The sequence below is a fragment of the Cygnus olor genome, chromosome 5 (genome assembly GCF_009769625.2).
Source record: "Cygnus olor isolate bCygOlo1 chromosome 5, bCygOlo1.pri.v2, whole genome shotgun sequence".
In the NCBI taxonomy this organism is placed as follows: domain Eukaryota; kingdom Metazoa; phylum Chordata; class Aves; order Anseriformes; family Anatidae; genus Cygnus; species Cygnus olor.
Window position 1 is genome coordinate 48,972,891 of NC_049173.1, and position 24,848 is coordinate 48,997,738.

At 38.6% G+C, this 24,848-nt stretch overlaps 1 protein-coding gene across 1 annotated transcript; it reads right to left on the reverse strand.

Moving 5' to 3' along the window:
- Positions 1–1,969: 1,969 nt before the first annotated feature.
- FBXO3 (F-box protein 3) lies at positions 1,970–24,305 on the reverse strand. Its single transcript, XM_040559964.1, has 11 exons — positions 24,137–24,305; positions 20,384–20,473; positions 17,894–18,057; positions 15,300–15,414; positions 10,890–11,094; positions 9,231–9,276; positions 6,902–6,986; positions 5,942–6,064; positions 5,369–5,484; positions 4,820–5,010; positions 1,970–3,060 (listed from the first exon to the last, which is right to left on the reverse strand). Exons 1-11 carry the CDS (start codon positions 24,241–24,243, stop codon positions 2,935–2,937), a joined length of 1,368 nt encoding a protein of 455 aa, XP_040415898.1. The 5' UTR covers positions 24,244–24,305; the 3' UTR covers positions 1,970–2,934.
- Between the last annotated feature and the right edge of the window lie 543 nt (positions 24,306–24,848).

Consider the following 24,848-nt stretch of genomic DNA (forward strand, 5'->3'; position numbering starts at 1 on the left):
TTTTGCACTGAGGAACTGGACCTTCAGCCATGGGTGGGTATGTGCCTATTTTCCCTTCCGGTAACCCGTATTGTCATGTAAATGGCATTTCCACCTGGGTCTGTCTCCATTTTACATTCCCTGCGTAGACGATTAGTGACAGGAGTTAACCCAACGCTGGAATAACTTCAGCAGCAATTTTTTTATTTTTTTTTTTGCTAGTGGGTGGCTCCCCACTTGTTCTTCTACCCTATGCTGCAGTCCGAGCAGTGGCTGAAGGTTCTCCCCGTTAACCACCGACTCAGTAAAAGCCCAGCAAAATGCTGAAGAAATCCTACAGCTATGGTAAACAGTCAGGGACAGCCTTTCCCACATACAAAACAAAAATAAGCAAAAAAAAGGGGGGAGCTTTAGTACATATTCACATTTGAACATACTAAGTTGTCAGCTCTATGCTGAGTACATAGATGTTCAACAAAGCTTTACTAGGCCTTCTTCTGCCCAGTAAAGTAAGCATCAAACCCTCAGCATCCGAGTCAGCAGAAGCTGAAAGAACTTCAGGCTGGGTCAAAAGGACAGTCACCAAAAGGACAGACAGCACAGCATGTATGTTGTACAGCTTATAACAAACAGAAAGCATTTAGCAGTTGGAAGTTTAACAGCATTTACAAATACACCTACCCAACACCTGCTTGCTGAATCAGTCAGAGCACTGGTGAATTGCTGTCTTCTTATGTGGGATCTTGACAACCAGTTCTCTTCCGCAGTGATGATTTCTACAGTTCAACAGTGCTGGCATACATAGCTAATGCCTTGTTTCCTTCCGTCGTCTTGGCCACTTCACTTTTCATACTGATTTGGCATAAACACCGCTTTTGGGTGGGGTGAGGAAGGTACTGGCATACACTTTATTTCATCTGCAATCTGCGAGTAATGACGAGGTACAGTGCCTGCAGTAACACGTGGTAACTTCAGGCAGTATGCCACTGTGCTAAAATAGCTGCCTGAAGCCATTTTATATAACCTTTCTCAAGTTACACATACATGTACATTTGGTACAGTAACAGCAATAAGCTCTTCTCCTACCTGGGTAGGTTTTTACTTCATACATGCATCGTTAGCAGGCTGAGTCCTGTGACTAGCAGACATGCTTGGATCACAGCTCACAAAATCTCAATATCACTGCTCACAAGTTAGCAGAATAGTATGGTCCTGTATCTTGTCTTACTCAACAGTAGGCAATAATTACATTCTCCTCTTTAACAACTGAAGGGAAAAACCACTCCTTGAGTAAGTTTGTTAAGAGTTGGAAGTGTTTCTACAGATCCCAACGACCTTTGGCTGATACTAGAACATAAGATCCCTGTTGCATACCACAGCAAGGCATGACAGTTAACAGTCATTAAACCACACACACAAACCTTTTGCACTGGAATAAGTTCTAGTTCTGCTAAATAATGGGTTTCTAAACCCATTTTCATTGATTTTTTTAACCAATGATGAGTTTTCAGTTAAGAAAAAGCATTTAAGCCACAGCCATCACATTTTCCCCTCATAATTTATACTGACGAGTCTTCAAAATCATTTTAAAACTATTCTAGTACTTCACACTGTTACTCAGACTTCTGTGGGAGGTAATACGATTGTTTTACTTCTCCAGATGCTTCACCTGAACAACTGGTGCAGGGGTCACATTCAGTTTTTGTTTTTCTACCTTATACCGCTGTGGAAGATCCAGATGCTGTGTGGCACAAGAGAAAGATGTACACATGGGGAATCCAATACTAGGGCTTGTAAAAATCTAGAGTTTATGTAACAGTTGTAGATAGTAATGGAAAAAAATCACTTGGAACAACAATATGCTGGTATCCCATCATTGGAGCTACTAATTCTGTATGTCAGAAAGAAGAACTGACTACAGGAAAACTAGTCACAGTTTTTGCTCAAGTCTCGGCAGAATCAGTCCCATGTTGCACTTTAGAGCAAAGGAGGCAGTTAAGTTGTTTATTAATGACAGTGGAAACAAAATAAGTGATAAAGCAAACAGATACTTCTTTAAATATAAAGTTTCTAGTCATCTAGTGTTCTGTCAGGCTCTTTTTTTTTTTTTTGGATTCATGCATAGTTGCAAAAACCCATAGAGGATTTAGGGAGACATGATACTTCAACATAAGTTGTCACCTATGACAAAGTCTGAACAGCAAACATCATATAAAGAAAAACTCTAAACTTATTTACAAATTCATACTTTGTAGTCATTGAGAAATTTCTTTGTTATCGAGTGGCAGATTATGCATTTACACGACATTCCAAAAAGGCATTATTCAATCAGAGTCACTTAGCATAAAATTAAGCTGAAAGACAGATTGTCCAAAAATAAGGCCAGTTTCATTCCAAATTTATGCATCTGATAAGTACCAGAATTTTCTGGTACTTATATGTTAATAAAAAGAGCATAAGAGCACCTGATCTAACCCAAATGGGATACATTGACCAACCTGCAAATTTCATTCCTCGCAGAAATTATCAACAGTAGAAACTCATGAGAAAGGACAATAGTACACACCTTTTTTGCCATCTTGTCTATTGCTAATTTTAAGTGTTTGTATAAAAACAAATCCCCACACCGCATTTGTAATATGATCATAAATAGGCAATAGTTTAAAACTGTAAGATATGATTTCCTCAGACTATCAAGCTGTTTTGCACTTTGGAAAGAAGTGAACAAAACCTAAACATCTTTCTCTTCCTCTCCCTCCCTCCTTTCCCCCCCACTTCCAAGCCAGGGAAAAAAAAGAATTTATATTCTGATGAATATTAGAGCTGGCACCAACATTCATGCTAGTTGCCCTGATGTGCAACAGAAAGTTCATTTACAATAGTCAGAAATATTCTTATGCACTAGTCCCAAAGAGTTCAGCTTCTGAAAACAGTTTTGAAGCAAACAAAATCCCATCAGGTATGATGTGGGCAGCGTCCAGAAGGTGCAGGAATGTCCAACACTCTACGTCGATCTTCATATTCATCAGTGTCTGTGGAATCTTCATCTTCATCCACTGCATATTCATTATGATTTGTTTCCTAATACAAAACATACACATACTTAATCAAAATTTTGTATTCCAGCTACTTATAAAGAAGCACTAACAATTCTCTAGAAAAATTGAAAGTCTGTATCACTGCATCAGTTACCTGAGGTAGATACCGTACCCCATGTCTTAAAACCAGTTCCCTAGGCTTACAATAATAATTAGCAATAAAGATAATTTTGCCAAAATACATGACCTTTAACTCAATAAATATCCACTAGCCTTAATTATTCCATGTATACAACTAGGTATACAATGCCACGAGGTACCACAATTCAGCACCTTAGTTGTACCAATTTCCTTGGCAGCTTATCTAGACTTTTAATACAGGTAGTTTAAAAAAAAAAAGAGGGTCATTACTACCTTTTAAAACTAGGAGGTAGAGTAAAAGATATAAAAACAAATGATTTTCACAGTCATCTGACTGGAAGGTTACAACTCACAAATGTAAGCTTGAGTTAGAGATGACATTTTCCATTATAAGCACGACCTCTGCTGGCATTTACTGTTAGAGGTACTACTGAGTTTCTCAAATCCCTTGGAAAAACAGGGAAAAGTGTAAAGGTAGATGCTTACTCCTAAGAAAGACTCAGTGCTTGTACAAAGTCTTCTATCTGAATTAGACACTAAATAAGGGCTATGCTAGTGGTAAAATAAAGCAATCTTCTCTAAATGTGCCAAAACAAACAGAAAAGTTAAAGATCACCTCCTACAATCTCCAAACTATGATTACATTATAATTAACAGTAAGCTAAATATCTTATTGATTTCATTAACTGACTTAATGAAATGCACTTCAGTGTGAACTAGTGAGCATCAAAAGGACGAACAACTTTTTAAAATTGTCATTAACTTAAACTTCTGTTTTTGAAGAAAGTGGATAGACCGTTACGGCTAGAACATACCATAGTGTGGTGATACCAAGAAGGAATATTTAAAAGAACTAAGAAATCCAAACAGCTAACTCAATGCCATGTTTCTAGGTACAATTTAAGAAATAAGGCAACTCCTTAAAACAAAATGAACAAATCTCAACATTGCTGCAGTCTGCATAATCAGATATACCTCTGAAATATGCCCTGAACAGACATAACCATACAAACATATATATTTCTGTGCATCCTGGGGAGCGCTGGAGCTCAGACACAGGACAACAGAATGGTCAAGTTCTACCTCTGTTAAGAACCTACAGGGTGACAGATCTCACCTGATAAGACACAGCTTGACCTTAATACCAGACAGAGGTGGGGACCCAAGAGGGAAGACCCATAGCCATTTAGGACTTCTTGTGAAAGCTAGGGCCTAGGGTTTTGAATTAAATTGGTAGCATCACATGCCAAAGCAACAAGGATATATGGCTTTACTGACGTAGAAACTGCCTGAAAAGACTGCTACGGTTTCCGGACTGATGTAGGCTTAACTGTGGTATGTTTTACATGGAATTAAAAATCCAAATACTGTTCAGTACTGTGAATTTTGCAACAGAAGTGTTTGTTGTTTTTTTTTTTTTAATCAATAAACATTCCAGAAGCTGAAAAGAATTTATATAATGGGAAGTTGCCAAAGTCTCAGACCAAGTGATTCTTTTAGTTTTTGTTGAAGTGAATCTGAAAGTCGATTCTCAAGAAAAGAACTAAAACTGGAGTTGAAACACACAGTTGCACTCTCCTATTAAAATTAACCCAAGTGTTCAATGAAAACAGAAGGTGAGACACAAAATCCAGGATAAGCACAAATGCATTTCTACTTACCATTCGTGCTGTAGACACCTTGAATGTTGGACACACCATATGAAATCTGGGAATTGTAACATTAAAGAATTTGTCCTTGTAGTAGAGGCAGTGGAAGGTGTAATACCCCTCCATATATCCAGATGTCGTGGAAAAAGTGGTACAGCTGGTATATTCATAGACTCTCCCTGGACTGATTATTGGAAACTCCCCTGTTGGTAAAATACCAGATCACAATAAGTAAGGACTAAAGTATAACCACAATTTAGCAGTTTGCTGAGCTCTATAACATTCAGGCAGATCATTTTAGATTCCTGTGGACACAAATGATTCTCGGTAACTAGTATTAAAAATAACTGTTTGAAGAAAATTTAACTATCAGGCTGTTCAAACCTCCCTTGTAAAACAACTTTAAGACAAAACAGACGGATACATATTCCTTCCTTTCAAGCAATGAAATTACGTTTATACAAACCACACAACTGCCACACTCTCATCATAAGGAATGACTAATAGTGTAACTTTCATAACGTATGCTAAACACGTTCATAAAAGCAACCTTTTACTTACCAACTACTCCAGGACCCTGAACTTCTTCTACATCACCTTTGGCATTTGTTATTCTCCAGTATCGACTGTCCAGCTGACAAGCCTTCTCAGGAAGAGCATCTTTGGACATTTCAATTCTAGAAGCCAAATAGCATACTTAATGGTTATGTAACTACTTTCATACATTTTAAGAAATGCTTGGTAGTCTTGGGCTATCTCTCAGAATAGACTGGAGAAAAAAAACAACACACCACAGTGAAGTATACTGAATCAATCGCCAAGATATACCTGCGTGCCTCTATTCACTGTAGTTATTTATCCCTTTCTAAGTCACAGGAGTTACTTAGAACTTCTTCCCCCCACCCATTACTGTACTTCACCAATTACCAACTTGACAGGCACTTTATGCAGCTGGACAGGTAATATTTTAATGATTTTTTTTTTTATTAGAAAGTACTGCATGCTGTGCACATTCAGATACTTCCTATTCATTTTAGTAACTTTATGAATGCTGTGCATAAATTTGCAACAGTTGATGATCTGAACACTACACACCTCTTTCCTGTGTTTTAAGAGTCATGCATTTATTCTCACCTGATTCTGTAAGTGAAGAAATAGTGCGGTGGATGTACAGAACTGAGTTCAGGTAGAAAAGACGTGGACACAGAAACAGTAATATCTCCTGTGGTAGCAACACATTCTTTATCATGGACATACCTACAAAAAGGAAAACATTAAACCTAAAAATAGCTCTGAACATTCAGTACAGAAAACTGAAGACGTAAAGTGATTAGTTAATCACTAAGAAGAGCACTGTGGGGCTAGACTTAAAAATAATTTGTAATTTGGCAGTTAAACAAAGGATGTATGCAGAATCTTCAGTATATATTCTTCCCAAACTCATACAGCTACAGCTCTCTGTAACTGCATTAATACTTGTATTAAGTTAACTGTATAATTTGATCTGAAGTCAATGAAAACCCACTTGTTTAATAAAGATGCATCTTTATGCTATTTAAAAACCAAAAACCTAACAACTCCTACAGCAAAGAAATTTTCAGATCAGGAACTTGTGTTCTGTAACACCCCAGTTTGACTGAAATAAGGCTCTTATATTTAGAAGAAATTATACATGTATGAATATTCAAACACCATAACAAGTCCTGTTTATTTACTTATTCTGCACTGTGTTACTTTAGAGACCAGTTCACTGGAACAACTGATTTTTTAATAGCTAAGAACAGCCCTGCAGCTGCAGTGCGTGCATAGCAGACAGAATAAATGATATGGTACTAGCTATGCTTCAGATCAACTGTATCACAAGATTCCAGTTCTGATAACACAAAGTTACAACCTCTGAAGCTTCTGGTGTTAAAAAAAAAAAGTTTTTTTAAGCATTCTGTTTTAAAGCTGTATCTGAAATATCTCATGCACTTCCTCTTCTCTCCACCATTAGCTTTTGTATGACAAACACATAACTACTTCAAAAGAGGTCCGCATTCTAAACGAGCCATCAACATATTGCAGTGAAGTTACAAATCCCAGTCACAATACCTGAAAATCTGATCTCTGATGATAGGATAACCACCAGTTACAACCTTGTTTACGTAGGATGTAAACCATTCCAAGTAAGATGTACCTAGATGTCAAAGAAGAAAAGCGTTCATAAGGACAGGCAAGTTTACCACTAAGTACATTACGATAAATATTCAAAGGAAACAGTTTAAAACTTTGAATACTTCTACAATAAATTCTCAGACTTTTAGATGATTCAGTCAATATTCCAGCTCATTCAACCAACAAAGATCATTTGTAGAAACCAACCTAGAATAAAGATCACATACTCCAGAAATGCCACAGCAATCAAAGAAGCTCTTAGCTAAGTATATCACATTATAATCACAGCCTTCAAATGCTGATGCCTGTCATCATGTTTTCCGTATCAAGACCGTTCTGCTATGATTTGGAAAGACGACTAGTACAGTGGCCTATTCTATTTGTGTAGCTATTTCCAGCTAGTCTACCTACAAGAAGCACACAAGCCTGCTGATGGACTTACTTACTTAATTTTGATATACAAGTTTCCATATGAATAGTTTTTAAGAAACCTGCTAACAAGTTGCAGAATTTTCCTCTCCTTGAGAACAGGGATGAGGCATAGACAGAGATATGTTCTGCATTCCTCCTACAAACCCAGAAGAAATAAGGCCGTATGTCATTCAAAAGCAGCTAGAATTTTCTTAAACATACAGCCATTGTCTGAGGAAAGCTTTTCATACACCTACAGCCATTATTTAGGAACAGCTTGATTTCTAAGCAGACAGTCAAGCTGTCACATTTAACTCTTAAAGAGGGGAGTTTCATACAAGTGATACTGGCTTTCTGGAAAACAATTTCTCAGCCACAGATCTTCTCAGCATTGTGATAAAGAGTTCAACAGAAAAGTACACAGAGTTCTTCAAATATTTGTCAATATTACTCATAAAAAAACATCTTGAAGCTAACTGAAATACTGTGAGACTATTATCCTAACCTTCACTGACATGTTATCAAGTACTATCACTCCTGTTAGATTACATGTACTTACCACTTCTTCCTTTGTGCAAGAGCTATGTGTACTGTCCTTTGATCTTTTGGAAGTCTAAGCATTTCCAAGCTTATCCTCCTCCTTTCTACCACTAATCCACAAAATGCAAACCTTGTATAAAGTAACTCCAAATGGAGAAAATGGACCAATTTACTCTGCAACGTTCAAAAAAACTAGATAAATGCTGTATGTGAAGCTTCCCCTCCACCCTGCAATATGCCAAGATTAACCCTTTCAGCCAAGTGCAATACATTTAAGTACGATGTCAGACCACCTCACCATTGAGGCAACGCCATAAAAGCAGCAAGCTCGAGGTAACAATATGAATACACCAGAGTAGCTTTAAAGTATTACATCATCCTCAGGTGGAAAGAAGCAAGTAACCAGCTATTACTCTTGAGCTTTTGCTGTAGCTTCCCTCTGACGATCCTAAAGCACATAGTGCATTCTAAAATATGACCTTCGTAAAACGGATGACAAACTTCTTACTTGACATTGAAATCAGTTCTTAAATTCAGTGAGTACGTAGAAAGGTTTTCTATAATTAGAGTGGCTAAGAGTTTAACTACCTTCGACCTAAACCAGCAGTGGTATAGCATTGTCTAATGTAGTTTCCCACTGTTACTATTAGTACATATATCCGAAGAAATATACAATGCTAACATGAATTTTGGCACCAGTTAGAACACATCTGTCTAAATTAATTCTTTCGACTCAGTGGGAAAGCATAGTCTCTGTTACCAGATTTCAGGCAATTAAAACGAAGAATCATTTCAGCCAATGTACATATCAGACAGATGGTCACAGTGGACTACTACATAACCAAATGACAGAGAAAATTAGCCAAATCAAAATTCAGAAAAGCTTTCTTCTGTAGCTATGGTTATAATTATTTAGATTTCATTAAGGGACACAAAATATTTTGAACTTCTAACATGGTAGCAAAAACTACTGGAAAAAAAACTGCCTATCTGGATGTATAACTACTTACGTCATTCCCATGATGGCTAATTTAAAGCTTTTGCTCATCTTGTTAGACAGGTTAATACACTGAGTAATTCGTATACAAGACACAAGGAAGGACAAGCTTTAATAAAGAAAACTTGCATCTCATTTCAAATAACCACTGATGTTTTAAATCAGGTTAGCGTCTTATAAGTATTACAGAAAATTTAGAACACTTGCTCTGTACAAGTCAGCTGCACTGTACAGTTTGATTTGATCTGTCAAACACTGACATGTATTTTCTAAACACAATTAAAACATTCTGCGAAATTCTTTATTCTGAAGTGTTACCTGTAATGAACATATCAATAGCAGACGGGTTGCGAGCCATTTGGTCCTAAAAGGGAAAGTTATGGATGTAATTGAAGTAAAGCATTAGACTCCAAAGGTTAAAATTCAACATCTGAAATGTAACACAGGGAATACTTTCCCTACATTCACTAAACCAGTTATCTGGCTTCTTAATACACCATTATATTCCCAGCCAGATATTCAAATGTATAATATAAAACACAAATTCCTGTCCCTGTGAGTACTTAGCTGATAATTAAATGTACAGCTTGAACATTCCATTAAGGTTAATCAGATTTAATGCATCGCTTAAGAAACACAGCAAATAAAAATATATTGACTTAGAACAGAAGCAGAGTAAAGTTAAGGTTGAAGGAGACCTCTGGAGATGATCAGTCCAAACCCTCCACTCAAGACGGGATCAGCTAGAGCAGGTTACCCAGGACCATGTCCAGCTGGGTTCTGTCTCCAAGAACAGAGACCATGCAACCTCTATAAGTAACCTGTTCCAGTGTTCAGCCACACGCACAGCTCTTTCCCTATGTTCAGATCAGGTTTCTTCTGTTTCAATTTGTGCTTACTGGCTCTTCTTCTATAATTGGGCAGGCATCACTGAGAAAAGTCTAACTTTGACTTCTTTATGCCCTGCTATCAAGTATTCATAAACATTGATAAGATTCCCCTGAGCCTTCTCTTCTCCAGACTCAACAATTCCATACCCTTTACTACCACATTCCCCCCTTGAAACAAGCAGGACCATTCAGACATGACCCAAAATTTAAGTAGCATTTCAAATTTCAGAGCATTATCCGAAATGTTTAAATACTCAGCATAATACAAAGGGAGAGCTTAACACCCTCCAAGTGATCCCTTATCACGACATTTCCTGGAAATCTCAGTGCTACATGCTTTGAAAATAAACAGCTAGAAAGTACATAGCAGGAAGAAGATATCCTCCCTGCCCACCAACTTTTTTTTTTTTTTTTTTTAAATAGAAGAGACACCCTTCACTTCCCCTGCTTTTTTGTTTGGAAGAGGCTTCAGGAGGTGGTTAAAGAGAGGGGGAAGGCCAAAATCTTTTTAGCCTCACTAGCAACAATACAACTATCTTAAAATTCTACAGCTATAAGAATTATGAAAAACCACACAGATAATTAAGTTCTACAAAAGATCTGTTTATGACCAATTTGTTCTGTCACTAGAAAGTAAGGTTTGCTTAAAACCCAGAGGATACCCTTCAGTACGTTCACATTTATCATATCTGGGTGAAGAGATTCATATAGATGCTTATCTTCCAAAGAAAAGCTTTTCTTCCTTAAAGTAACAAGAAAAAGATTATATACCTGCCATAGCTGTCAACAAATTTAACTAGTATCTTCCAATAATGATGAAAAGATGAATGCCATCCACTATCATGAACCTATGGAAATTGCTATAGCCATTAACTACTTCATGTAAATTTCTTTCATCTAATCAGCACTCCACTTGTGGACTTCAGTGAAACCTGATGGCAACTCAAGGACAAAAAACTGAAACTAGCACGCTGTCTTAATATAATACTTATGCTATGTAAAGTATTTCAGGTGTCAGATAACATGCAATGGGGTACCATCAATTATTACAAAAGTACATTCACAAGTATAAACATATCCTCCTTACTGGACATTGATAGAAGATCTCGTATTTATTTCGTCCTTCCACACTCTCCAGGGCCATGTACTGACTCAGGCCAGTGTGAATGCAAAACGTAAGTGGAAGGCATTGTTTCAGACCTAGCCTCTGTTGAAAACCTCCAGCAGCTGTGTCAATATCCAACAGGTCTTCAGAGCGGTAGTGGTTTGACAGCGCCATACTTCCCATCAAACTTGAAACAAGAAAAAAAAAAGATAAATAGAAGATACTACTCAGAATGCAGCGACAGCTTCCGAAATCTTTTCTAAGTATTAACTCTATCAATGCTCTAGATGCATATTAGAGCTAGATGAAGTCCAACTATAATATTCAGGAGCCAAGCCAAGTTTTAGTTCACAGCACCAGCCTTCATAAAGGAAGGCTTGGTAACTCTCAAACACTTCCTTGTACATTCTGTGCATCCTAAAGCACCCTTTTAAACTGCTGGAGATTCTCATTGTCTACAATTATTTCAAGAAAGGTGGAGGCTTTCTGTTAACAGCTGACACAGTTTTCTATAGTAGCATAACGTAACAATAGCCAATGCAGCCTGTATCTCAAGTTTTGATAGCATTGAAAATTAACTTCCACAAAGCATCCATGGTTTTTCAATTAGAGTAACAAGCTGCTATAGTAACAGTCATTGATCAAAACCACAATGATCTAGGTGCTTCATACTTCGGAGAAAATGTTGAGAAGTAAAGAAGGAAAACATCTACTGTATCAGAGAGATTAAAATCTCAGTACAAAAACTTAGGCAGACAGATACAAGCAAAGTTGTACAAGGAAAGAATGAGACAATATTCATCAGCATGACATGACAAGACTATCAAGTGTCCTTCTAGTTTTTCCATCTTGCTTTTTGTAAACATCTCTTCAAAAGATGGGATTTTTTGGTGGTTGTTTTTGACAATAAAAAAGCGACTCTGAAGACCATAGGAGCCTCTCTGCTTATGAAAAGAATACACACATTTGGGAAAAAAAAGTTGTACTAATCTGAAAAGTGTAACATACCAGGAATGAAGGTGAGCATCAGAAACTGAACACTGATATGAGTGACAGGTGAGATAAACGCTAGGGCAAAAATAAAAAAACAAGCAACCTACATTCAACCTAATAGAGGGGCAGAGAAGAGAAGAATGGGGTAACATGACTTAAGTATTCACTTACAAGGGCACACACTACAGCAGTGTGCTTAGCAAGAGAAGACGACTACATTTGTCAAAGCCAAAGAAAAACACACTGCAAGGAAGTTTTTGTGAATGACAGGAAAGATTCAGTAGACTTCAAATGTAGCCTGGGCTTTGGCAAGGTCTCAGCCTTCAGAGAAAACTTTGCAGAGTAAAAATCAAAGTGAACAATTTAAAACAGACCTTAAAATAAGTAAAGGATTTATACAGAACTCCTGTCTAATTTCAGTCCATCTTACTAGCTTTTTGACTTCTGTATTTAACAAGTCACATTTTCTAGTTTTTATTTTATTAAAACCAGACTTTTTGTTTGAAAAAAACGTTTTATCTTCTTTGGAGGCCTTTCTAGAAGAGATGTCTAGCCAGGTCAACATAAAAATTTCTCAAGACTCAATCTCCCATCATATACATATGATGAGTATCAACAAACTATGAGATGAGTATCTGACAATACTTTGCTAAGAATTACACTTTAATACCTCCTTAATTCAGGTTACTTTACAGACCGAACTTAAAACTAAGCAAAATACAAGAATTCGACACATTTTAAACAGGCTAATGGCATGAGGTTAATGAAAGCAGTAGTTACAACAACAAATACCTTACACATAAACATGTCTTTATATAACCGATGTGGGACTTTGAAACATTCGGAAGGACATCAAAAGAAGCCCATGAAATATTCTTCTTATGAACCAGCAGGACACATGAAAAAGTTTACACACAAATGTGCTATATATACACTATGTATCTGGAAAAAGGCCTGAAGTAATAGAGTTCATAGCTTTTGCAATTGTAAGAATACAACAGATTTTGCAACAACAGCTTTCTCATCCTTTTTTTTTTTTTTTGGCAGAATTTGGCTGACATTCTCTCAAAGCTCTGAAAGATGAGATATTTTGCCTATGGTACATTAATGCAAGATGTTTGTCAAAATCGTGAGAAAGTTTTTAAATTCTAACACAATGTCAATGATAGCACAGGAATTGCATTGGAATTAGCACATGAAAGCTCCTAGAACCAGAAACAAACAAAACAGCCAGCATCCATCCCAAAATCCAGAGACTTTAGCTTCTCCTTAGGGTTGCTGCTAGATCCAAGTAACTAGAACTCAGAGAGATCTAACTGATTGTGCAATTCAAACTAGACTGGGCCCTGTTAACAGCACAGTATTCTTGACAGATCAACTAAGAAAATACTCCTAGGGTCAGAGTAAGACTGATCAGTCCTCCAATAAATTGTCTTTCAGTAACGTCACCCAATAGCATAGCGTGGATTAAAAAGTAATCTGTAAAGGTACATGCAAGAGTAGCTGAGCTTCCTGACTTTATAAACCATATATGAATTTATTTTTCTCCCTTCCCCCAAAGAGGCTGAGAGCCACAACCTTCTCTTCCCCAACCAAATACACAAACCTGTAGTTTACATCTCCCCACCCATACTCCCTTCTAAGTTGCCTTTAACTGATGTTTGCAGATGCAAACTCTTGCGAACGCTATACTTTTACTGGCGTTATGAAAGCAGTGACTCAAAGCACAAGCTGCCACACGTCAGCGTGATCTAACGCTTGGGCAACAGGTTCCATTCCTCTCATTTTTCCTTACGTATTCTTGCTAAAATCTTAGCACAGATACATGAAGTACCTAACAGCAACAACATGCAAGATGCATCCACATCTAGTCCCAGTGTCCTCCTCCATTTTTGGCCTAACATGCCCATCCCATCAACTCTCTGCAGACTTCAACTACCTCAAGCTGAACTTTGCAGTATTCACCTCCCACAACAAAGTGAAGAACTATGGGGCTGGCTAGTAAGCGTGTCCCAAAGGTAACACCAGGCCTTCCACTTGTAGCGTGGCAGCCTTTCTTTCTCTGGGTCTCAAGTGTCAGAGCTAACTGCTCCACCAGGGAGGTTTGTCAACCTGGGTGTAGGCTCGTGCTCTCCATTTGAGGGTACAGCAATAGATCACAGTGCACTGGCAGTTATTCAGAGAAAAAGGCATGCCCGAAGGTGCGTGTCCCCTGCAACAGCCCTTCCACAGGCACGTTACTCATCGCAGTATCACAGAATCATCTAGGTTGGAAGAGACCTCCAATATCACCAAGTCCAAGCAGTAGGAAGAGGTGCAGAGCTATACACAAGCTGCAGAGCTGCATGTTGATCACTTCCAAGCTGATCAAGCGCAATAACTGTACTTTGCATAAACCAACACTTTCTGAATCATATTAGGGTTGATAAAAATTATTAGGAAGTCATCCGCTGATCAATGATAATATATTTGCTGTTAGTAACTACCACTTTTTACTCTACCAGGCAACAGAAGGAAGCACTTTCAAAATGGAAAGAGCTATCTCATTTAAAGCCTACAGAACTAGGGCACCTACCTCTCCTCTAAAAAAAAAAAAAGTCTCTCCTAGAAAAGAAAGAACTGGAAGTCATCCTTATGGTTGCATAAAGCTGTTTCCCATATTCCTTCCATGCTTATTAGAGGAATTGGAGGAAGCTGTGCCTGCTTTACCTGTGAAGGTTTTGGTAGAGCAACATGAAGGCACTGCCCACTACATCCTCTGCAATGATTTGCCCTAGTTTTCCATCTTTTGCTAACACTTGTGGCACTTTGTCAAATGCTGAGCTGGTAAATCTTTTTCTAGTTGGAAGATAAAAATTCACATCTAGTCATTTGCCTTCTAAACTTGATGTAAAATGAGTTTTTAATTGCTGATACCACTTGAAATTATAAAATCTTAGAAATGCTTAGAAAACTTAATATGCAAAACTGACATTGTGATTCTACTGATGACCACCTGATTTGAAAGTTATTCCCTAAGCATTTGAAAAAAAAGTTATTAAATCATGAAGCCTGCAGTGTCAAGAGGCTAATTTACACAGGTAACATGAAGCAAAACTTACAGTGGTATGTTGTCTAACAGTTTGAAATTTTAGTTATTACAAAAAAAGTTAAAGGCACTCACTAGCAGAGAAGACTGAAGTGTAAGAATAATTAGATCAATTAAGAATCTACACCACATTTGCAGTTACTTCTGAGAGTAGAACATAACCAATTCTAGAAGTGTCACTAGAAGCAGTCACTCAGTTATAATACATTTAACGTTTCATCTGTCCTGATCAGCAGACTTTTTTTTTTTAATAAACAGACCAAGAAATACAGCAGGAATTAATGACTTGATATGTAGTTTTTGTTCCTTACCCGGGAACAACTAGCTTCTGTCCATTGTGAATACGAAATGAACATCGGTAGTCATCAGGGAGTTTGCAGCCTATCTGTGCTTCCACAGCATCTAGATCTTCCTCCCGCACACTCTCTGTGTACAAAAAGAAACAGAGCATCAAGAGGCAGTTTTGGAGGGGGAAATAAAGAAGGGCTGTTCCTAAGAAACACTCAAATTTAATGCTGCTTCACTACTCTGCCCACAGTACCTATATGCTGTTGCTGACAAAGATGAATACTAGGATTTGCGTTAAGACCTTTTTCTTTAAAATTTTATTTCATATCATTTTATTAGAGCTGCGTAGCTAGCAATAAGGAGAAACTACGTACACTCTAGACATAACAGCATGTTTTCAGTTGCCAAAGAGAATTTGAAGTAGCCCCAGCATTACTAATTTGTTTTTAATGTTATTACAAAAGCAAATACAGGAATATATATTTCAAAGTATTTTGCCACTTGTAATTCAGAGGAAGCGAGCTGACAGAAATACAAAAGCAAGGAAAATTCAGTTTAACTTAAGGACACAGTTGTCTACGAACATGATCTCAAGAATCTTCCACTGATTCAAGTCATGCAAATGGCCAAAATCACTAAAAATCAACTTATTTCAAATACAAAGCGTGGAATTTATAAATGCTTTGATCAAACGAACATAGGCATCAATATTTGGTAACTACTGTATGCCAGGTGTTACACAATGAATACTACACACATTTGAAAGGAAGCTGATTACTTCAACTAATTACTTAATACAGCACACCGATCTCTGTCCAGTGAAATCTCAACAGGCCTGACTTAATCATAAAGTATTTATAAAGTGAAATGAACCTTTCCCCCACAATGTTGTAATTAGCTGACAGAGTCCCAGTTACAACTTTTAGGCAATATTGATGTGACTCTTTCATCATTCTAAGGGTTGTTTCTTTCAGTTTCCAATCAGACCACCACCAAAAAAAAAATTGGCTACAGCCACCATCCATCTAGAATTCGAAGCAATAAATACGTTGAGTAAATTGAGGGGATTTTCATATTGATTATCAACAGAAAGGGGTGGGGAGTAACTATTCTTATACCTCCACACACAATTCAGAGGGATTTCTATGTCCTCCTTTCTACCAAACATCAAGTGGATGCCCTGTGCGGTCTGCTCTAATCAAGGTTTTCTGGCTGATTTTTTTAAACAACATTTTTCATATTTATTATCAGGTTAATTTATAAGGTATGAGTTAAATATCCAGTGAACCACGGTGCTGTACTAATGGTATTACGAAGGTTTGAGTCTTAGAAGAGCTCCTGCTAAAACTTTCCATCACAATACAAGCGTAGAAATGGAAAATTTCACTTTTTTTTTTTGTCTTTTGGTAGACAAAGAGAAGCTTCACTGCACCAAATACCTTGGGAGGTATTTGAAAGTAAAACCATGGAAAGATCTGCTCATTTCAACACCTCCAACACAGATAATTTCCATCTTATTAACATTCGACTGACAATTCACTGATTCCATATACCTGAGTGCTCTGTTTTCAATAGAGCAGAATGCAAGTTACAAAAATCAAGGCATGGATATCTTCATCAAATACTACGGCCTGTGTAACACAAGACTTTAGGCTACACATAACACTTACAGTTTTTTCCTAAAATGGTATTACTTCAGTAATACTCAGAAGTAACCCCAAAAAAATCAGAACAAAAACCAGCATGTATTAAATTCTAATCACACTGTTATTCACAAATAATTAGAAAAAAAGTAACAATCCAGCAAGCCAAAAAACGTGCAAGACTTACATAGGAAATAGAACATTGTCTATAGGTTTTTCTTAATTTCACAGACCACAGTATTAGACAAAGACATTTGATTTAATTGCACACAGATGACTGAAGATAAAAATGCAAGACCTATTTATCCTCATACCAGAAAAGCCCAAACTTGCTTTATGTCTTAATGTATACGATTTACGAATCTGAACACCAGAAGTACTTCAAGTATTAAGACAAACTTAATCTAGATATGTAATTTTAAAAATACAAATCCTTGTTCAGCCACTAATTTATCTTTGTTAGAGGAACACAGTAAGACCTACAGAAGAGGAAAAACACTCTCCCTTTTTGTTTGGCTTTAGTTTAAAAGTGCCTGTTTAAAAGTGTCAATGTGCTTTCGTTAGGTCTTCAGAAAATCTCATGAATAAAAATCACACCAACAAGCCCCAGGTCCTTGAAATACTGGGACTAGTAAAAATTAAAAATAAAAATAAAAATAAAAATCAGTCCCAGCAACCATAGACAAAAGCAGTAAAACTATTTTCATTTGTTCACTAGAAAAAAATAATTGTTTTCTTAAAATAAATCTTTGGAGATTCTATGGATCACTAGTAACTGACCAAGTACTATTCACGTGGCCCAATTTATTTATTTACTGTAGGGGAAGGGAGAGCATGTCTCCTTGACTTGCAGGGCTCCAGTAACCAATGCACAGGCCTAAGATGAAAACAGTATAAAACCTAATATCAGACAATGTAGCATTAGCCAATCGACTAAAGGAAGTAGGTCTTATACCATAGGTCTTATACCATACCTTTCAAAGAACCAATCATCCGAGGACACCGCTGTCCCAAGTATTTCTCTAGGTCATCCCAGGCTTTTTTCAATGTAGCATAATACTGGATATATCTTCCTAGATCAGAGTAGGTGCTGATGAAGATAGCTTTCCAGCTCTGATTTCGCTGACTTTTTTCTGCTCTAAATAGACATGATGTAAGAAAGGTTAAACACCAGTCTAAAAATCTTGACTTCTAAAACCAATGTTAATATTTGTTATTTGACAAAAAAGGTGTGCATAAAACTATGCCAAGAACATTTCTCAGTCACAGGAAGCTCCACCAACTTAATTAATTCTGGCACCTTTGAACAGAAGTAGAAAAGATTCTGGGTACACAGTATCTGGGGAAAATTTAGATACAATATTTCCGTACAGGAAGAGTGCTGTCTGTTATTAAGTCTTAGAGAACTGGTAAAATAGCTATATCAGATCACATTTCACACATATACAGGGAAGGCCTTTAAAAATCTAATTTTTTAATGACCACATTAGTCATTAACTCCTTTATTTACCCAATAAGAAGGATCAAGGAGCAAAACAGTTAATTGAGAACTCGGTACACCAATCTGGAAAGTCAGTTTCTTAAAGAATCACTGCATATTCAATTCTCCTCACAGGCACAACAGCAGGATACTGGAAGATAAGCTGCCAATAAAGTGCTGATATCTGACAAACAACGCTTGCCTCCAAAAGCGTAGCAGTTTTTGCATTGTTGTGTAAGGACATATTGCAACTCTTCGGAGTCCAATAAGCATGTTCAATCTAAAAAACGTAATACAGTTCAATACACCCGAATAATAATTTCACACTTGAGAAGTTTTCACATGAGCTTTAACATTTCTTTAGCTCTAATAAGAAAAGAAGAAACTTGTTTCTTGAGGATGAGTTGAGGAGAAAAAAAAGACATCAAATGTAATCTGGAAAGTTATATAAACTAATGACAAAACCAAAGAGTTAAAAGAGGAAAAACCCAAAGTGAATCACGTCTCAGCAGATGAGAGAAGTTTCAGTATATATATACTCTCCAAAAGTTATTTGTAGAAATCTCCTTCAGCCTTGATTACTCACTTTTCTTGGTTGAAGGGAGGCTAGCATCTCAGAAACCAACACGAGAGTCTGTTCTGCTTATTAGAGTCCTAACCCCCTGAACTCCCCCACATACGCAAACCATGTTCCTCTTCTCTAGTATCAGGTACTCAGTTTGAACTTTCCCCTTCCTTATCTTCCTTCCCCTGCCCCCCTCACCAGATTTTCCTTTCTAGTTTGGATTCTGCTAAGAATATCACTTAGGATTTTTACACAGAGATTTCAAGGCAGAACTTTTACATCTTCTTGCATTATATTTTCACAAGCTGTATATAATTAGAACATTCACTGTATGTTTACATATGCTGATGTCTTGCATCTGGGGAGAAATAACCCCATATACCCAGTTCACAGAGGGTGCCAACTGGCTTAGAGGCAGTTTTGCCAAGAAGGACCTGGGGGTCTTGGTGGACAGCAAGCTAATGATGAACCAGCAATGCATGCTCGCAGCGAAAAGCCAACAGATCCTCAACTGCAATAGGAAAACATTGCCAGCAGGTCAAGGGAGGTGATTCTTCCTTTCTGGATGTCACTGGTGAGGCTGTGTCTGGAGTACTGTGTTCAGTTCTGAGCTCTATAGTACAAGAGAGATATGGACATACTGCACAAGGCCTCAAAGACAATTATGAGATTGGATCAGTCTTTCACATTAGGAGAGTTTAAGAGAGCTGGAACTCTTCTGCCTGGAGAAGAGAAGGCTCAGGGGCACCTCACCAATGTGTACAAGTACCTGACAGGAGGGAGTAAAGATGGAGCCAGGCTCTTCTCAGTAGTGTGCACTGACAGGTGGATAGGCAATCAGCACAAATTAAAACCCGTGAAATTCCAACTGTATGCAAAGAAACACTCTTACTGTGACAGTGGTGTGAGACAGTGCCCACAGTCTCCATCTGTGGAGATCTTCAAGACCGTACTAGACACGATCCTGAGCAGCCTGCCACTGGTGACCCTTCTTGAGCAGGGGAGTTGGGCTAGATGATCCCAAAAGATGCCTTCCAAACTCAACTGTTCTGTGGTTCCAGTCATAGCAGCCATTGCCACAGACATCCAGCTGTACCCCCATAATTACAGTACTCAGAATATTACTTTCCCCCATGGAATATTTGGTGCCTGATAGTCAGACTGTAGCTTCTCCTTCAGCCTAGGGATTAATAGGGCACCTCTTTGCTAACAATCCATAAAACTTTCATAACACTCCTACATTCATGTAACTTTTATAGGAAATTAACATTTTTGTTACCTCAAACCTTTGATCATTTTGAAGCCAGTAAATGGCAAATACCAATTCAATCTAAGAGTTACTGGAAGTAATGTGGACATAGCACAACAACGTAAGTCTTATTTTTATAGAGAGAAAAGGCTTAATACAATCACACTTACTCTGAAATAAGCCAGTATTTCTTGCAGTGTCTTTTCCACAATGGATCATGGCTTGAGAGCTGATTTAATCTCCGACTTAAATAGCAGCAACTATAAATACAAAATCATTAAATTTGATTGCAAAAGAGCAGTGAAATAAACAGAGAAATACTAATACATTGTAACTTGTGTTCTCATGAAATTAACGTCAAAGTTAGTCAACTGTCCTTTTTAGAGTTGTTCTTATAAAGGTTAAGAGTCTCCATTACAGCTGTGTAAGTTGTGAACTACTTTTCTAATTGAACTACATACTTTGAGAACCTCAAGAATTGTCAGCAATTAAGTCATTTTGTAAAGCAGGTCATCCTGCACATCTCTGCCATCACAAACCTTATCTGAAAGATTTGGGCGTGACTCCATGCCACCAGACATACGTATTCCAGTAGGCTAGTTATTATGATTTAAATTGCTTCCTTACCTGAATCTCCAGACTCTACCTGATCTTCTTCACTGTTGCCATACTACTGAAAGCTGAATCAATAAGTCTAAGAACTATGCAGTTTAAGTATTACATAGTTATTTTCCACTTAAAGTTATTTAAATAAACTTTATGATGGGAAACAAAAAAACTGCAAGTTCACTCTTATGAAGAGCATATATAAGTTCTTGCCACTGTTGCATTGCAGGTAACACTGCTGCTTCAGGAATTTCAAAGAATCATATCCTGCAATATCTAGCATTATGGCAGAAGCAGTATTAAGAAAAACTGTAGGATGTGAGTTGGAAATTGGCCTCAGAATCATTTAAGTTGATCCTTGCTTGATGCAAGGAGATAGCAATAGTTAACCCATATTCCCAATGCCTGGTAACTTTGTTTTTAAAAGCAGTAACAGAGGTACCAACAAACACAAAAGCCTGTTCCCATTTTTACTTTTTACAATTTAAAAGCCTTTCTGGAATGTAAAACTGATAATAACAGCAAGGCATTCCAGTATATTTGTGTTGTTAAGAATGTGTGGCAAAACATCAGCAACATGCAGAGCAGTAATACAGGGAATTACTATGTTATTCAAAGATTCACAGAATTTAAAAGAAACAAGTGTCTCATTCAGTCTAACCTCAACACCAGACAATAAACCTTTTCCTCCTTCTGTATTTGAGCTGAATTGTCAGTTATACTTCGAAGAAACTTGCAAAAAGATACCACAAATACAGATGCAGTACCACCACTTCCTCTGGTAGCTTGTTCTAACAATTAATATATGTATTTTAATGGCTGTGATTAACATCTAAGTACCCTAAACAAGATTACCAAACTTCAGCTTTCAGTTACTGCCCTTTTTTTTTTTTTCCCCAGTGTAGCTCAGATATCGGTAAATTAGAAAGACCAACAGTGTAAATGGACATAGTTACATACTGAAATAAAGATACCTCCAAATCTTGTCTTTGATAAGCTAAGTAAGCCATAATCCAGGCCTGGAGAAAACATCTTGTGCTGAGACTACAGAATTTTTCATGCTTATCTGCCCGGTTCAGTCTTTTTTTCTTTTTTTTTTTCCCCCTAATATCCATTATAAGCTGTTTAAACTATAACTACATTAGTATTTCAAAATTAACCTGAACAACGCAAAGTGATTCTTCCTTTTTGCATGCCCTGCCATTACCTTTCCGCTCTCAATGACACAAAGACATCAGTGCATTCATTTCTACCATCATAATAGTTTTACTAATGAGACATGCTGAATTGATTGTTAACACCCTTGGATCTTTTTATTCATTACCTTCCATCAGCATGGTCTTGCACTTTTTTTCCCCTCTGAATTACAGCTCACTTACTTGACTGGTCAGCTTGACCAGAACACAGACCTCTTGAAAGATTGCTGTGTTACCTCACCTCTCTTTGCAACATTTGTAAATTTTAATGGCTTTGCCTTTAAATAAGATGATATTCAACACCTGTTAATGGTTTGTACTTCGAATTTAATAGTAATCCCAGCATAATCCCACTAGAAACACCATGTTGTTTCATGGCTGCTCATTAACAGCAAAATCTTGACATTTGGCCATGTAAGAACTTCACTCACAACACAATGAATGTTTATTTGTAAATTAGAATATCCTGAAGTTAAATTCCTATCTGAAATCTACTATGTTGGTGCTTATCAACCAAGCCTGTAATTGCTTGGAGAAAAGTCACTGTGGCATCAGAGAAACATGTCGTTTCAAACTGGCTTTAATTGCATCTTCAATCAATTCTCATTAATTACATACATATTTTGTCCCATGTCAGCTTTTCCATTATTTAAGGACCACCACCAGGCTAACCAACCTGTGGAATACTAGAGAAACTGTAATGTTTGTGATAGAGCACGTACATGTCACTAAAGCAAACAGCAGCAAAGTAAAGATTTCCTCAATTGATGCTCTGAGTACCACAAAGAGCCAGTTATGCAAAAATACCATTGTCACCTTTAGAGCTAAGAAACCTAACCAGTATTTAATGGTCCTTGCAAAATCAAATCTATCTCATTTCAAATACATAACAAAAATAGGTACTAAGCCTAACTGCCTTTACTACACCATTAGCAACTACTACTAAATCATCTACACTGGCTGTACGTAATTACTCAGTTGCTAACATTTTTACTTTCGTTATGCTTAGCCTTTTTTATTGTCATCCTAATAGAAGTCTCTCTGATGCCTTCATCTTTCTTATTAACATTTTGGAAAAGAGAAACTACTTTGATAATATTCTATGTGATTCATACACATTCCTCCCGCAACTAAATACTGTGATTCCAATCACTGCCACTGCTTGTACTCTATTGCTAAGGTTTTAGCTAAAAACATGTTCTTATCTTCACTGTTTGACTCAATCCTTTAGCCACCTAGCAGACCATCCAAGAGCAGCTTGCAACTTTCATTCGTGTTTTTTTCTGCCTGAAAAGTCTTCCTGTTTAATTTTGTTCAGTTTGCCTCAGATTCCAACAAGAGCTCATTCAACTATCTGAAAACACTTACTAGCAACAAGACTGCCCTTTGTTCGCCCACAGATATGCAGGACTTTCAGAGAAGTACTAATTTCATCAACTCAGTTACTGGTTCTAATGTGTAACTTAGAGACAAATAAAAGCGGCATGGCATGCGGGTGAGAAGAGCGAACATCCCTTTTTGCTTAAAAACAAAACAGAAAGGGCACAACACTGCTCTTCTAAGCGTGCAATTTGTTAGGATGTCTTCCACCAAGCGGTTTCTCCAGAACAAGCCGAATCCTTTTCCTGCCCAGCAGCGACAAGTGCTTCAGGAGCGCTCTGCCCCAGCCTTGCTTTCCCCGTCTGTCACATCCTCCTGAACCCGTTTCCGAGCGGAGCCGTGCACGGACTGAAAAGTTGTGCAACCGCGGCTCACCGGGAGGCTGCCGCACCGCACACCGCCTCCGCCACCCCCCGCCCCGGGCTGTCCCCCCCAGCTCCCCCCGGCGGGCCCCCAGCTCCCGGCCGCGGGGGGGCGCCGGGCACCTGTCGGCCCAGAGCTGCCAGCGGCGGCCCGGGGGCGCCGGGGCCGCGGAAGGGACCGGGCCCCGCCGCCGCCACCCCTCCGCCGACCCGGCCTCGGCTCGCCCCGCGGCCCAGCGCCGAGCCCCGCGGCCCGGGGAACGCCTCCCGCGCCTCCCCCACCCCCCCGCCGAGGCCGGGCCCGGCCCTCTTTCCTCCCCCCTTAGCCCCCGGCGGCTCGTCTCGGCGCGTCCCGCGCAGCCCGGTGCCCGCGCCGCACCTCATCAGGTCGCGGTAGTCGAGAAAGCTGAGGATCAGCAGCAGCGGGTCGGTGGGCAGCAGCTCCAGGCTCAGGGCCGCCGGCTCCATGTCCAGGGGCGCCGCCATCTTGCGAGACGTCCCAGCGGCGCCGCCGGGGCCGCCCCCGCCCGTCGCGCCGCGCCGCTCCGCTGTCAGGCGGGGGCGGCCCCCAGCGCCCCCTGCCGGCCGCTCCGCCGGGCTCCCCTCCTTCGGCCGTCCGAGAGGAGATGCGAGGGTGCTGTGCCCGGCAGGGCCACAAGAGTTGGTGTTAGAACAGCACTGACGAGACAAATACAAACATGCTTATATACTTGGTCTCTATAGGTTGGTTCTATAGAATCCACTGGGACTGAAATTAGAAACATAACACAGTTACACGTAACTGAGAAAGTAGACTTCCTGAGATGAATCTCTTTCCACCAAAAAACATGTATTGCAGCTTAGAGGTGTACCAGCGACAAAGTTTAATCTTAATATTTAAGGGTGTTTGGGGCTGCACCCCAAACAGGATTATTGAAGTGACCCTTCACAAACCACTTTTAACGTGGACCACCTCAGATATCCAATTTACAGCAAGGCTTCACAAATCTTTATTTAACAACTACAGTAACCTGTCCTTAACCTATATACGGTTGGCCAAGTTTGATAAACTTTACTTCTTACCTCTGTATCCAAATCTTGTGTCTTAATCG